The 14413-nt window shown below is 47.9% G+C and overlaps 1 protein-coding gene across 11 annotated transcripts in view; it reads right to left on the reverse strand.

Moving 5' to 3' along the window:
- Nucleotides 1–14413, reverse strand: part of hth (Meis homeobox homothorax) — a 738118-nt gene that overhangs the window by 577231 nt on the left and 146474 nt on the right. For 9 of the 11 annotated variants that reach the window (XM_070117562.1, XM_070117566.1, XM_070117565.1 and 6 more), the window contains exon 7: nucleotides 5926–5949. The exons of the other annotated variants lie outside the window; for them this stretch is intronic. In XM_070117562.1, coding sequence (XP_069973663.1) covers nucleotides 5926–5949 — 24 coding nt within the window. The remainder of the gene's footprint in view (nucleotides 1–5925; nucleotides 5950–14413) is intronic. 11 annotated transcript variants of the gene reach the window in all.

Here is a 14413-nt window from a genome sequence, read left to right on the forward strand (position 1 = left end):
GAGGAGCAACGAAGGGGTCAGAGGGACCCGAGGATGAACAAGGATGAACGAACGGTGGGAAGAGAGAGATAGAGATAAGAGAGAGACAGAGAGGGGAAAGGAAGAGGGGTTGTTGCCGAGGAACAAAATGAAAATGGTTAAAAGAGATTCGGAAAGGAGACTGCAAGGGAGGGAGAGAGAGAAAGAAAAGTTGAAAGAATGGACTTAGAGATATTGGGAATAATGCGAGAGGAAGGAAGAAGGGGAAAGAGAGAGAGGGAGGAAGGAAGGAAACGATAGAGAAGGGAAGAAAGAATATAAATAGAAATAAGGAATATGGAATATCATACACATAAACGTTGGTTGAAAATGAAAATTCGATCAACATTGAAAGTAATTGCACCATCAGAAGTACCGTTAACAGCACCACCAAAGACAACACCACAGATAACACGCAACACCACAGACACCAACCCCACCAAAAAAACACCACAGCCAACACCAAAGAGTCACCACCACACTCAACACCACACCACAGCCTTTACTCTCAACACCAAGAGAGAGACGGAGAAACAGAGAGAGAGAGAGAGAGAGAGAGAGAGAGAGAGAGAGAGAGAGAGAGAGAGAGAGAGAGAGAGAGAGAGAGAGAGAGAGAGAGAGAGAGAGACCGAGAAACAGAAAGAGACAGATAAACAGACAGACAATCAGACAGAAAGACAGAGAAACAGAGAGAGAAGGAGGGAGAAGGAGGGAGGAGGAAGAAACGGTGTTGACACTGGGGGGGGGAGGGGGGTCGACGCACCATAAAAAGAGGCGAAGGCGGACACCCAAGAAGATCAACAAGACGGCCGCCGATCCGTCTTCCAGCGCGGCTTCTGGTGTCTTCTTTGGCCTCGGAGGGGGGGTGGGGGGGAAGGAGGGGGAGAGAGGGGGAGGTAGGAGGGATGGAGGGGAGGAGAGAGGGGGGAGGGGGGAGAGGGGATGGGAGGAGGAGAGAAGGGGAGGGGGATGGGGGGGAGGAGAGAGGGGGGAAGGGGAGAGGGGGAAGGAGGGGAAGGGGATGGGAGGAGGGGGGGAGGCGGAGAGGAGGAGGGGGGGATGGGGGAGGTGGAGGGGAGAGAGGGGGAGAGGCGGAGGGGAAGGGGATGGGAGGAGGGGAGGAAGGAGGGAGAGGGGGATGGGATAGGATGAAGGAGGAGGAAGAGGGAGGTAGGAGGAAGAGGGAGCTCCTGGAGAAGGAACGACCCGCGAGAGAGAAAAAAAAATAGAAAGAAATATCAGCCTTTTGTCAACCGGCGGGACAGTTGTGAAAATAGGGAGAAGGAATGAAGGTGGGAGGGGGAGAGGACGGAGGGAGGGAGGGAGGGAGAGGAAGAGGAGAAGCGAGGGTGGGAAAATGGGAGAAGAGAAAGGTGAATGAAGAAAAAAATATATAAAAGAGAAGCCAATAGACAAACGAAAAATAAAAACTACAACCTCTGCCTCATCATAAACAACTAAACTACATCACATAATCTACAACAACAGTTAGAACCACCCAAAGAGTGAGTAAAGATAACAAAGTAGTAAATCGATAAAAAAAACATCATCATCAACAACAACAACAACAACAACAACAACAACAACAACAACAACAACAACAACAATAATGATCATGAAGGTGAAATTAGTCATCGCTTTTTTTTTGCAATCTCGAGAAGAATGACCTCGGATACGTTATGACCTCGCTGCCCGTAACCCTCATCTATATACCATGATTTCCCTCGCAGACTTTACGAGCTGAGGTCAAATGAGAGAGTAATGGTATGGCACCCTTGCTTCCTTCCCTTCGGCGGCCTCCTCCTCCTCCTCCTCTTCCTCCTTTTCATCTTCATCTTCCTCTCCTCCTTCTCCTCCTCCTTTTCATCTTCCTCCTCTCCTCTCTCTCAACTTCATGCTCGTCCTCTACTCTTCTTGCTCTCCCTCCTCCTTTTCATCTTCCTTTCACCTCCTATCCATCCCTCACCTCCTTCCCTCCTATCCATCTCTCACCTCCTTCCCTCCTATCCATATCTCACCTCCTTCCCTCCTATCCACCTCTCACCTCCTTCCCTCCTATCCATCCCCTCACCTCCTTCCCTCCTATCCATCTCTCACCTCCTTCCCTCCTATCTCTCCCTCACCTCCCTCCATCCTCCACCTCCTTCCTTCCCATCCCTCCTCCACCTCCCCACCCTCCCTCTCCCCCCCCTCCCCCCCGCACCTCCAAAAAGCTGATATTGTTAGTCGTTTTCAAGCTCTCGATAAAAGTCCATCTCGGGCCAAATTTTCTTTCATTCGCGAGATAGATAACTGACTCGGCCGCATCCAACAATTTTCCTCTCGTTTTTTCCGCTCCAGGAGCCCCGTATACTTCTCTCCAACCAGCCAACTTTTCCCATTCCGCAGGCTCGAATTCTCATCTCAACCCCCCCCCCCTCCCCTTCTCCCCTACCTCTTTCTCTCTCTTCCTCTCTCTCTATGTCTCTTTCTCCTTCTCTCTCTCTCTCTCTCTCTCTCTCTCGCTATTTCTCTATCTCCCTTTCTCTTCTTCCTCCTTCTCTCGATCTCCCTTCTTCTCTATCTCTATCTCATGTTGCTTTCTCTTTTTCTCTCTTTTTCTTCTTTCTGTCTTTCTAATCCCCCTTCCCTGCCATCTCCCCCCTCCTCCCCCAACCCCATCACTTGCGGCTGTGTCCTTAACGCTTGCGGCAGCGACAACAGCGGCAGTAGTGGTGGCGGCAGCGGCGGTGGCGGCGGCGTCAAAAGCAGCGGTGGTGGTAGCAAAAGCGGCGGTGGTGGTGGCAGCAAAAGCGGCGGTGGTGGCAGCATTAATGGCGTCGGTGGCGGTGGCAGCGGCAACAGCGGCGGTAGTAGCGGCGGCGGCAGCGGTGGCGGCGGCGTTTTGGAAGCAGCGTGCAGGTGGGCCGGCCGTACGTCTGAACTTGGCCGGACAGTTGGACAGCTCATGGAAATTATGGCCCCGCTGGAACCTGGAAACTCGAGCGCTGGAGCCCGGAACGCTAAATTTACGGGCGTCCTCTTGGCCCTCTCTCTCTCTCTCCCCTCCTCCTCCTCCTCCTCCTCCTCCCTTCCCCTCTATCCTTCCTTCCCTTCCCTTAGTCTCCCTTTTCCTCCTCTCGCTTCCTTTCTTGCCTCTCCTCCCTCCTTTCCTTAATTGTTTTTTTTTTCTTCCTTCCTTTTCCCTTTTCTCCGTTACACTTTCACGACAGACAAACACGAAATGCAAACACAAGTACAGACACAAACACACATACAGCCTCATACATACGCTCTCTCTCTCTCTCTGGCCCCCCCTCTCTCCCTTTCCCCTCTCTCTCTCCCTCCTTCCCTCTCTCTCTCTCTCCATCTCCCCTCCTCTCTCTCTCTCCATCCCCCCTCCCTCCCTCTATCTCTCTCTTCCTCCCCCCTGTCTCTCTCCCGCCCCCCCCCCCCTCTCTCTCTCTCTCTCGCTCCCCTTCTCTTCCCCTCTCCCTCTCTCCCTCCCTCCGTTTTCCCGTACCCAAAGTCGCTCTTCAACTTGTGACGGACTCTCTCGCTCTCCATCAACTCCATCACGAGACTTAGGTCCGCCCCTCCATAACTCCATCACATACCCGATCGCTCTACTCACCCCCCCCCCCTCCCCCATATCACTCCACCGCTGCTATGGGGTTTTGTTTACTCCCTTCTGTATTTATTTATTCTTATTTTTCTTTCTTTCTTATTTTCTTTCTGTTTTCTTTCTTCTTTTTTCTGTCCTGCCTCTTCGTCCTTTTCTTTATCATTCTTCTTCTCCTTATTCTTCTTCCTTTCCTCTTTCTTTCTCCTCCTCCTACTCCTCTTCGTTTTTCTCACCTCCCATTATTTCTTTGCTTCTATTTCCGATTTTCTTCTGGCGTGTTCGGGCGTGCGTGTGCGTTTAATTTCCTCTAATAATGGCTAGGCAGACTTAATCATAACGACACCAATAATACTAATGGCGATACAAAAACAAATTTGCGTAAAAAAAAAAAAGAGAAAAAAAAGAAGAAAAAAAATGAAACAACACCAAAAGAGCTATTGTTCACAGTGAAGTGTAACAAACATTTAAATTCTACAGACGTGCATGTCTGTGTGTGCGCGGGTGCTTGTAGGTGTACATGAATAAGTGTATATATGTACCTGTTGGTGTACATGTGCGCAGGTGTAAATATGTACCTGTAGGTGTACATAAGCGGGCTACAGGTGTACATAATTGACCTGTAGCTGTATACAAGTGACCTACAGCTGTACATAAGTGACCTACAGCTGTACATAAGTGACCTACAGCTGTACATAAGTGACCTACAGCTGTATAATAAGTGACCTGTAGTTGTATAGAAGTGACACGAGTCTAAATACAAACATAAATATCAACCTACACCTATACCTGCTTCGCGCACGTTGACTTTATGTGTCATGTGTAGTGTGTCCAAGTAGTCACACTCGCGTTTTTGAAGACGACGCCCACGTTCACTAATGACACCCCCTGCCCCCACCCCCACCCCCCATATCTACGTCTCCCAAGACACCGCCTCATTAGGAGAAACACTTTCTGTCGCCTTCCCCTATCTCAAAGCGGGGCGCTTCCGTTTGGGTGTGTGAGTGAGTGAGTGAGTGTGTGAGTGAGTGAGTGAGTATGTGTGTGTGTGTCTGTAAGTCCCTCTTTCTTCCCCTCATCCTCAACCTATCCCTTCCCTTCAACCATCTTTTACCCTTCCCCTCCCCTCCCCTTCTACCAACTTCCTCTCCCCTTTCTCTCTCTATTCCCATCCCTCTCACCATACCCTTAAGCCTCCCTCCCCTTCCCCTCCCCCCTTCCTCTCCCTCCCTCCCCTTCCCTCTCTATCCCTCCTTCCCTATCTCCCCTTCCTCCCTCTCTATCCCCCCACCCCGCCCCCTTCTTAAAACTTTGAGGATCTTATCTGACTAAAGGTAAACGGACCGTCACAGCGGCCGCCCGCAATTTACAGCCCCAGGAGGGAGGGGGAAAGGGGAAGGGGAAAGAGGGGAAAGAAAGGAGGAGGAGGGGAGGGGGGAGCGTCGCGAGGGGAGAGAGAGAGAGAGGGGGGGAAGGGGAGGGGGGAGCGTCACAAGGGGAAAGAGAGAAAGAGGAGGGGGAAGGGGAGGGGGGAGCCTCGTGTGGGGAAAGAAGGAGGGGTAGGGGAAGGAGGAGAAGGGGAGGGGGGGAGGAGCGTCGCGCCCAGCTTCCTCCCCCTCCAGACGAAAAATTATTTATTTACAGCCTTGCGTGCAGCAGAAGACAGAACAACACATCCCGTTGAGGTCAAGTGCGTGCGCGTGTGTGGTGGAGGAAGAGGGGGAGAAGAGGAAGAAGAGAAAGAGGAAGAGGAGGATTAGGAGGAGAGGGACGAAGAGGAAGAAGAGGCAAGGGAATGAGAAAGAGAGGAAGAGAGTGTCAAGAGGAAAGAAGAATTGTTGTATACATACATGCACATACATACGCACGCACACAAACGATCATACATCACAATATATATATATATATATATATATATAAATATAAATAAATATATATATAATATATATATATACATTTAGATATATTCATATTGATTGAGACAGACGAAAGTAAATGCGAGACTACAAAACTACACTAAACAGATGAACAATTAAATTGTCAGGAATAATAATAATAATAACAATAATAACAATAACAATAATAATAATAATAACAATAATAATAATACCAATAACAATAATAACAAAGTAATTCAAACAACAGAACTAATAACAATACCAACAACAGCTAAAATAACAACAAATACCAACACTACAAATCGAACTATCGATCACAAAATACGATGAAAAAAAAAAATAAACAAAAAAACAAAAACAAAAGAAGAAGAAGAAGAAACAGACGAAAAAATTAAGTTTAACACTCACATTCGACTCAGCCAAATAGGAAGTCTGTAATTGGAGAAAAGGGATGAAGCAATGACGCAATAAAGCCCCCAAAAAGAAAAAAAAAAAAAAAAAAAGATAAGACAAAAACCCACGGCTAAAAAAAAAAGAAAAAAAAGAAAGAAGAGAAAAGATAATCCCGAAAGAAAGAAAAAAAGTGGAGAATAAAAGGGAAAAAACGATAGAAAATGGAAGATTTAAGAGAAAATGGGAAGTTTGAGAGAAAATGGGAAATTTAAGAGAAAGTGGGAAGAAAACGTAGAAAGGGTGTCAAGAAAAAGAGAAAAGCAAGTTATAGAACAAGAATAATAATGAACGAAGGATGAAGAGACAGATGAAAGGGAAAAAACGAAAATAAACAGAGAAACAGGCTCCCAAAACACCCCAAAAAGGATAAATAGTTTTGTCCCAATCACCAACATGAGCACCGTTTCCATAAAAAAAAGACAGATATAAAAACAAAATAAAAATAAAAATGTTTCCCCTGACACAAACAAACACAATCCTTATGATCCGATGGCATAAAGCTCAATACTTTCAAACCCATCTCATTGCACCTCCTCCCTCCCCCGCTACCCCCCTCCCTCCACTCCCTCCCCTTCTCTCTCTCCCTCTCTCCCTTCCTCGCCTCCCTCCCTCTCCTACGCCCTCCCCCTCCCTCCCAATGTGCTCATTATCTGTAATAGGAAAGATTGTGAACATTCAGAGCGCATAGACTCATTTTTAATTGCTTGACAAGAGAGAGTTGGCGACCCCCCTCCCTCCCCCCCTCCCCTCCCACGCTAACTAAACCGCCATTTCTCCCTCACAAAAAAGTATATAAAAACGATAGATACCATTCAATATTTATACAAACAAGTAAACTCTATACTCTCGGCTAATGAAGCAATATAGAAAAAAATATATAGATAAAAAACAACAACTACATAAATTCTTTTTTAAACCTAACCTCAGCGTCCCTAGTCGGACCGTGGCATCCATACCCTAATTCGCACAACCTCCTAATTCGCACAACGTGATGGTCTGGACGAGATTTCGAAGCATTTGACTGAACCGTTCGAAACGCAATGAGCGAAATGCGGCCGTGTTTACATCGGCTAATGACCGGATCCCGATAAAAAAAAATGTACCGACGAAAAGATGTGGAATTGAACGGTTAAAAATGTTGCTTTTGAAATATTTTTTTTCTTTCATTTAGCGATACTGCGATTCTTTCTTTCTTTCTTTCTTTCTTTCTTTTCTATCGATGTGATTTGAGTGAATTTGACTTTTATTCGGTTTATTCAATTATTATTGCAAGAAATAAAATTACAAGGAGATATAACGAACTTCATTTGCCTTTATAATAGCAAGCAAACCGAGTTGAGAATCTTTTATAATAATAATAATAATAATAATAATAATAATAATAATAATAATAATAATAATAATCACCACATCATTTCCAAACCAATTCACATTTACAAATATTCGAGTCATTCGCCCAAGAAAATTATAATCCATTTAACTGGCTTGACCAACGACATGTCACGAACTCGCTTAATCTTAATGAAAATAAAAATAAAATAAATAAATAAAACCGAAAGGTAGGCTTCCCTGTCATCGCTTCCTGACAAGTGTCATAAAAAAAATGGTTTAAGATTAATCAGTCTCTTAATTCCATAAACTATTTTTTTTTTTAATCTTGTTTATACCTACAAGGCGGTGAGTAATACGCACTAAAAATACCAAATCTAAAATATAAACATACATAAGCTAATTTATATCTGATATAAATAATATATATGTATATATATAGATAGATAGATAGATAGATTCTTTTTTTGTCTTAATCTGCATAAACTAATTCCTTTCTTAAAAATCTCTCTTGAAAATCTATAATACGCTACATACATAAATACAAATAAACACATACATTATAAATAAAAAAAAACATCTAATTTCAACCGCCTTTGCCTTAAACGAAAAGTCATTCCAAGCTCACTTCAGCTTAGTCGAAGCTCATCTCACATTTTCGGCGAGAAGCTCTCCTCTCCCTCTCGCCACCACGCTCTCTTATCATAGCCATTAATATAAAATGCAAATTAGGCTGCTGGTTACACTTTCAACCTGCCCTCGGTGGGTGACTGGGTGACTGGGTGACTGGATGACGCCTGGATGCAGTTTTGCTTTTTCTCTCTCTCTTTTTCTGTCTCTCTGTCTTTCTTTCTCGCTCTTGGCTGTTTCTCTGTCTGTCTCTGTTTGTCTCTCTTTCTCTCTCTCGTCTGCTTTCACTCTTTTCCTCTCACTTTCCCTCTCCTTCCTCCTAGCTCTTCTTCTCCTTCTTCCCCTTTTCCCTCTCCTCGCTTTTCCCCTCCCTCTCCATACCCCCTTCCTTCTTCTCCTCCTCCTCCATCTCTTCCTTCTCCTTCACCCTCTCCATACCCCCCTTCCATCTCCTCCTTCTCCCTCTCCCTCTCCCTCTCCCCTTCCTTCTTCTCCTTCTCCCTCCCTCTCCCTTCCTTCTTCTCCCTCTTCTCCTTCTCCTTCCCTCTCCTTCCTCCTCCCTCTTCCTCCTTCATTTCTCTCCTTTCATCTCCCCTCTCCTCACCTTCACCTTCCCCCCTTCTTCTCCTTCTCCCCCTCCCTCTCCATACCCCCATCCATCTCCTCCTTCTCCCTCTCCATACCCCCTTCCATCTCCCCCTTCCTTCTCCTCCATCTCCTTCCTTCTTCTTCTTCTCCTTCTCCATCTCCTCCTTCTTTCCTCCCGTGCACCTGAACAGCACTTAAGATGCTTGCACGGGGCTGCATGTCAAAACCTCATTAACAAGTTATATCATGTGCTTCTACAACATGGCTGTCACGACCACAGGCCCGGCAATAATGAATATATATGAACATTATGCATACACACAGATGTATATTCATAGGTTAGATACAGAAATAAACAGATAAATAAAATAGTGTCGGTGTGTGCGTGGGGGGGGTGGGGTGGGGTGGGGTGGGGTGGGGTGGGGAAGTGTGTGTGTGTGTGTGTGTGTGTGTGTGTGTGTGTGTGTGTGTGTGTGTGAGAGAGAGAGAGAGAGAGAGAGAGAGAGAGAGAGAGAGAGAGAGAGAGAGAGAGAGAGAGAGAGAGAGAGAGAGAGAAAGAAAGAAAGAAAGAAAGAAAGAAAGAAAGAAAGAAAGAAAGAAAGAAAGAAAGAAAGAAAGAAAGAAAAAGAAAGAAAGAAAGAGAAAGAAAGAAAGAGAGAGAAAGAAAAAAAAAAACGAATTCAAACGTACACGCCTTTTATCCCCATGGCAAACGTGTACACACACACACAAATCTACCCGCGCGCTCGTATTTGAGTCTACGTACGTACGTGAGCGCGCGCGCGCACACACGCTCCATCGACACACATCAATCTCCCAGTCACTCCCAATCATTACTTTTATCGTCAGCATTTTTCATCATTTTTCATCATTAACGCTCTAATTACCACAAACACTGGAAATGGGGTTGTAATACTGATTATCCTGATTACACTTATGATCACCTAATAATAATAACGCGAGGGGGTGAGGATGGAGTGGAAAGGGGAGAGCGGAGAGAGGGGAAGGATTGAGGGAGAGAGAGAGAGAGGGGAGAGTGGAGAGAGGATGAAGTAGAAAGGGGAGAGAGGATGAGGGGGAGAGTGGAGAGAGGATAAAGTAGAAAGGGGAGAGAGGATGAGGGGAAGGAGGGATGGGGAGAGGGAAGGGGAGAAGGGAAGAGGAGAGGGAAGGGGAGAGAGGGAGGGAGGGAGGGAGGGGGAGAGAGAGAGAGAGAGAGATAGGGGGGGAGGGAGGGGAAGAGGGGAAGGAAAATTTATTAAAGAGGAGAGGAGAAGGGAGGACAGAAGAGAGGCGAGAGAAAGAGAATAACTAGAATCACCAAGAAAGAGACATAATAACAAAAAAGAGAGAAACCAGAAAAAATAATAAAGTAAAAACTTTACAAAATAAAAATAAAACTCAAAACATACACAAGTCCCACGCCAAACACACACACACGTGAAAAAAAACACCACCACCAAAACACACACAACCAAACCAAAAACTTGTGAATCGGCTCGTGACTAGTACCCCACCCCCTCCCACCCTCCTACCCACACCCCTCACCCCTCTCCTCCACCCTCCCCCCCACCACCCACCCTCCAACCACCACCCAAAACACTGCAGTTTGAACTCTTGTCTTGTCGCTCCTAATTGTGTGTTTGTCTAAATCTCTCCCGCCCAAACGGCAACACACGCACACCCGAAGACGTACACATAAATAAACACGCGGACGCACACACACTTTATTCGCACACACAAACACGGACGCAAAAATGCGCACACGGGGTTACCAATACGCACACGCACGCACACGCATATACAAAGCGTACTTGCTCGCGCGTGCATACACGTTTGGGAGTGCGTTTATATACGTAAAATGAACACAAACACTTACATGTATAAACGTTTTTTTTCTCTCTCTCTCTGCTTTCCTCTCTCCCTCACCCTCTCTCACCCCCTCTATCTCCCTCTCCCTCCTTTATCTCCCTCTCCCTCTCCCCCTCCCTCACCTTCCCCCATCCTCACCCCAACACCCTCCTCCCTCACCCCAATCCTCACCCCCCACTCCTACTCCCACTCCCTCCCCCTCTCACCCCCACACCCTCCCCCTCCCCCTCACCCCCACTCCCCCCTCCCTCCCTCCCTCCCCCCGCCCCCAGGAGGTGTGATCGACGCGAGCCCCCGTTGACGTTGGCGATACCCAAAACAACCTACTAAGTAATTTGCATGACAGCTCAACCCTCATTAGGGCCAATGGCGCGACGGTTAGCCCTCCTTGCAACGTTCTGCAACTGACGCCATCAGCATGCTGTTGATGGCGGAGTGTCAAAATGTGCGTGTGCGTGTGTGTGCGTGTGTGTGTGTGTGTGTGTGTTTGTGTATGCGTGTGTGTGTGTGGGTGTGTGTGTGGGTGGGTGTGGGTGTGGGTGTGGGTGTGTGTGTGGGTGCGGGTGTGTGTGTGTGTGTGTGTGTGTGTGTGTGTGTGTGTGTGTGTGTGTGTGTGTGTGTGTGTGTGTGTGTGTGTGTGTGTGTGTGTGTGTCTGTACGCAAGCGTGTGCGTATGTAAGTGCGCGCGCGTACGTGTATATACATCCATAATGCGAAGAATTGCAACCACGTCAATGGATCAACAACGGCATTGCAATCCATTCGCGAGAGAGAGAGAGAGAGAAAGAAAGAAAAAAAAGCCAACAGATATTTATCTTTCTATGACCTTTAAAGGGACACGGTGCCAATAAAGCTAACGATAATGATATGCTAAACTCTCCGACACGCACGGGTTGCGGGCGGAGCTCACGCGCGCGCCCGCACACGCACACACACACACACACACACACAAACAACCCTGGCTACTACACCTTGAGACCTCGTAAAAATATATATCGTTGCGGAAAAGCGCGATAAAGCATGAAAATGACTCGACCTTTTGTCATAAACTGTCGCGGAGGCATGGCACGGTCGCCGTCAAGGAATGGGGGGGGGGGGTGATGATGATGAGGAAGGGGGGCGGGGGATAACGGGTTGCGAGAGGAGGAAGAGGACAGAGGAGGAGGGAGGAGGAGGGAGGAGGAGGAAGGGGAGGAGGAGGAGGAGGGGGGAGGAGCAGGAAGATGAGGAAGGAAGATGAGGAAGAGGAAGAGGAGTAGGAAGATGCGGAAGGAGGAAGGAGGAGAACGAAACCGAGAAGGGGAAGAAGAAAAAAAAAAAACACACACAACCCCCCTCACCCCAACATCCCACCACCCACCCCACCAGCCACCCCACTTCCCCCAAAACACAATCACAGAATCCGACCGGAGAAACGCGCTCCCCCCCCCACCCCCCCAAAGATAAGATCCGAAGAGGGGGAAGTGGGAGAGGGGGAGAGGGGGCGTGGAGTAGGGGAGAGGGGAGAGGGGGCGTGGAGTAGGGGAGATGGGGGGCGGGCGGGCGATCACGGCACGATAACAATCAGCCTCGCGGTACGATAATGATCGGCGCGAAAGATACGATCGCCGGTCGCCAAGCTGACAAGACACGGCGGCGTCAAAATCCTCCCGAGGTACGATAATCGCCGAAGGGGGAGGGGGAGGGGAAGGGGTAGGGGAAGGGGTGGGATGAGATGAGAGAAAGGGAGGGAAAGGGAGAAAGGGAGAGAGGGAGGGAGGGAGGGAGAAAGGGAGGGAGGGGAGGGGAGGGAGGGAGAGAGAGAGAGAGAGAGAGAGAGAGAGAGAGAGAGAGAGAGAGAGAGAGAGAGAGAGAGAGAGAGAGAGAGAGAGAGAGAGAGAGAGAGAGACAGAGAAAGAGAGAGAGAGAGAGAGAGAGAGAGAGAGAGAGACAGAGAAAGAGACATCCCCGAAGAGAAAAAAGAAAAAAGATAAAAAAAAGCAAAACAGAACAGAAAAAAGTAAACAAGAGAAACAACAGAAACCAGAGAAAGAGAGAAACAAGAGAAAGAGAAGAAAACAAGAAGAGAGGAGACAGAGAGAGAGAGAGAGAGAGCCAGCTGACGTCGGCTGAGACAGGCCAGAGAGAGAGCAGAAGGTGACGTCACTTTACACTTCGAGCAGAATAATTGTAACGGGAGACGTTGGTGGGGGGAGAGGGGGGAGGGAGGGGGAGGGAAGAGGGGGTTGTAGTTATTATTATTATTCTTATTGGGAGACGAAATAAGGAAGGGTGGAGGGTGGAGGTGAGGGGTAGGGGGGGCGTTAGAAATTCCTCGCTGGCACCTCATCCATCTCCTTGTCCCCTTGTTTTTCCCTCTCCCTTTCTCTCTCCCTCTCTCTCTCCCCCTTTCTCTCTCTCTCTCTCTCTCTCTCTCTCTCTCTCTCTCTCTCTCTCTCTCTCCCTCTCTCTCTCTCTCTCCCTCTCTCTCCTTCCCTCTCTCTCTCTCCCTCCCTCCCTCCCTCTCTCTCTCCCTCTCCATCTCTCTCTCTCTCCCTCCCTCTCTCTCTCTCTCTCTCTCTCTCTCTCTCTCTCTCTCTCTCTCTCTCTCTCTCTCTCTCTCTCTCTCTCTCTCTCTCTCTCCCTCCCTCCCATTCGCTCATCTTCCTCTTACATCTCCTCTTATATAACAATGATAAGAATAAGAGTAAAAAAAAAAGAAAAGAAAAAAAAAATTAATCGTGGGTCGAGTACAACCTTCACCATAATTACAATTAATCTCATCCTCATTATCACAATTATGGTGATGAGATGCTTATGATTGTTTTTAAACAGTCATAAACCATCGTCACCGTAAGTCACTTTCCGCACCAGATCGTATAATTATCATGATCATGTGCTTAGTGTCATCAATGTATTTATGTGGTTATCAGTATATGGTCATTATCCGTCACAATCACCATCATCACCATCACTTTCACCATCTCCATCTTCATCATCACCCTCACCATCATCACCCTCACCTTCACCATCATCACCAACACCCTCACCATCTCCTTCATCCTCACCATCATCACCAACACCATCAACCTCACCACCATCACCATCACCATTATCAACCTCACCACCCTCATCACCCTCACTCTCACCATCACCACAATCTCCTTCACCCTCACCATTATCATCACCAACAGCCTCATCATCTTCACCCTCACCCTCATCACCATCACCATCATCACCATCTCCTTCACCATCATCACCATCACCATCATCAACCTCACACCATCACCACCATCTCCTTCACCATCATCACCATCACCACCATCACCCTCACCACCATCACCGCACCCCCCCCCCTCCCCCGCAACGGCCTCCCCCCCCCCCCACGGAGCCTTCGGGCACAAGAGAGGGGAGTCTATTTTAATTTAAAGACGATTTGATTTAGGAGTGCCAGAAAGAGTCACGCGGGCGGGAAGGTGCCTGCCTCTCCTAGCGCTCGCTCGCTCTCTCTCTCTCGTTCTCTCGTTTTCTCGTTTTTTCTCGCTTTTTCTTTCTTGTTCTCTTGTTTTCTCTCTTGTTCTCTCGTTCGCTCGTTTTTTCTCTCTCTTGTTTTCTCTTGTTCTCTCTCTCTCTCTCTCTCTCTCTCGTTTATTTGTTCTCTCTTGTTCTCTCTTGCTTTCTCTTGTTCTCTCGTTCGCTCTCTCCCTCCCTCCCTCTCCCTCTCTCTCTCTCTCTCTCTCTCTCTCTCTCTCTCTCTCTCTCTCTCTCTCTCTCTCTCTCTCTCTCTCTCTCTCTCTCTCTCTCTCTCTCTCTCTCTCGTTGAGTGCCACACCTCGTCCTCGGGCACACACACTGCCTCGCTTGCCCAGTGCCAGCCAAACCTACCGCACGTACCCTGGTTTTGATCCCTCGTGGCACTCTCCCCCCCCCCCTCTCCCCTCGCTGCCACGTTAACCTGTCGTGCATGAGGGGGAGGGGGGAGGGGGAGGGGGGTTTCCAGGGGGGTTTCTTGGTCAAGGCGTCAAGGAGGTTTCGGTCTCGCGAA

This window comes from Penaeus vannamei, chromosome 40, assembly GCF_042767895.1.
Source record: "Penaeus vannamei isolate JL-2024 chromosome 40, ASM4276789v1, whole genome shotgun sequence".
Classification (NCBI taxonomy): domain Eukaryota; kingdom Metazoa; phylum Arthropoda; class Malacostraca; order Decapoda; family Penaeidae; genus Penaeus; species Penaeus vannamei.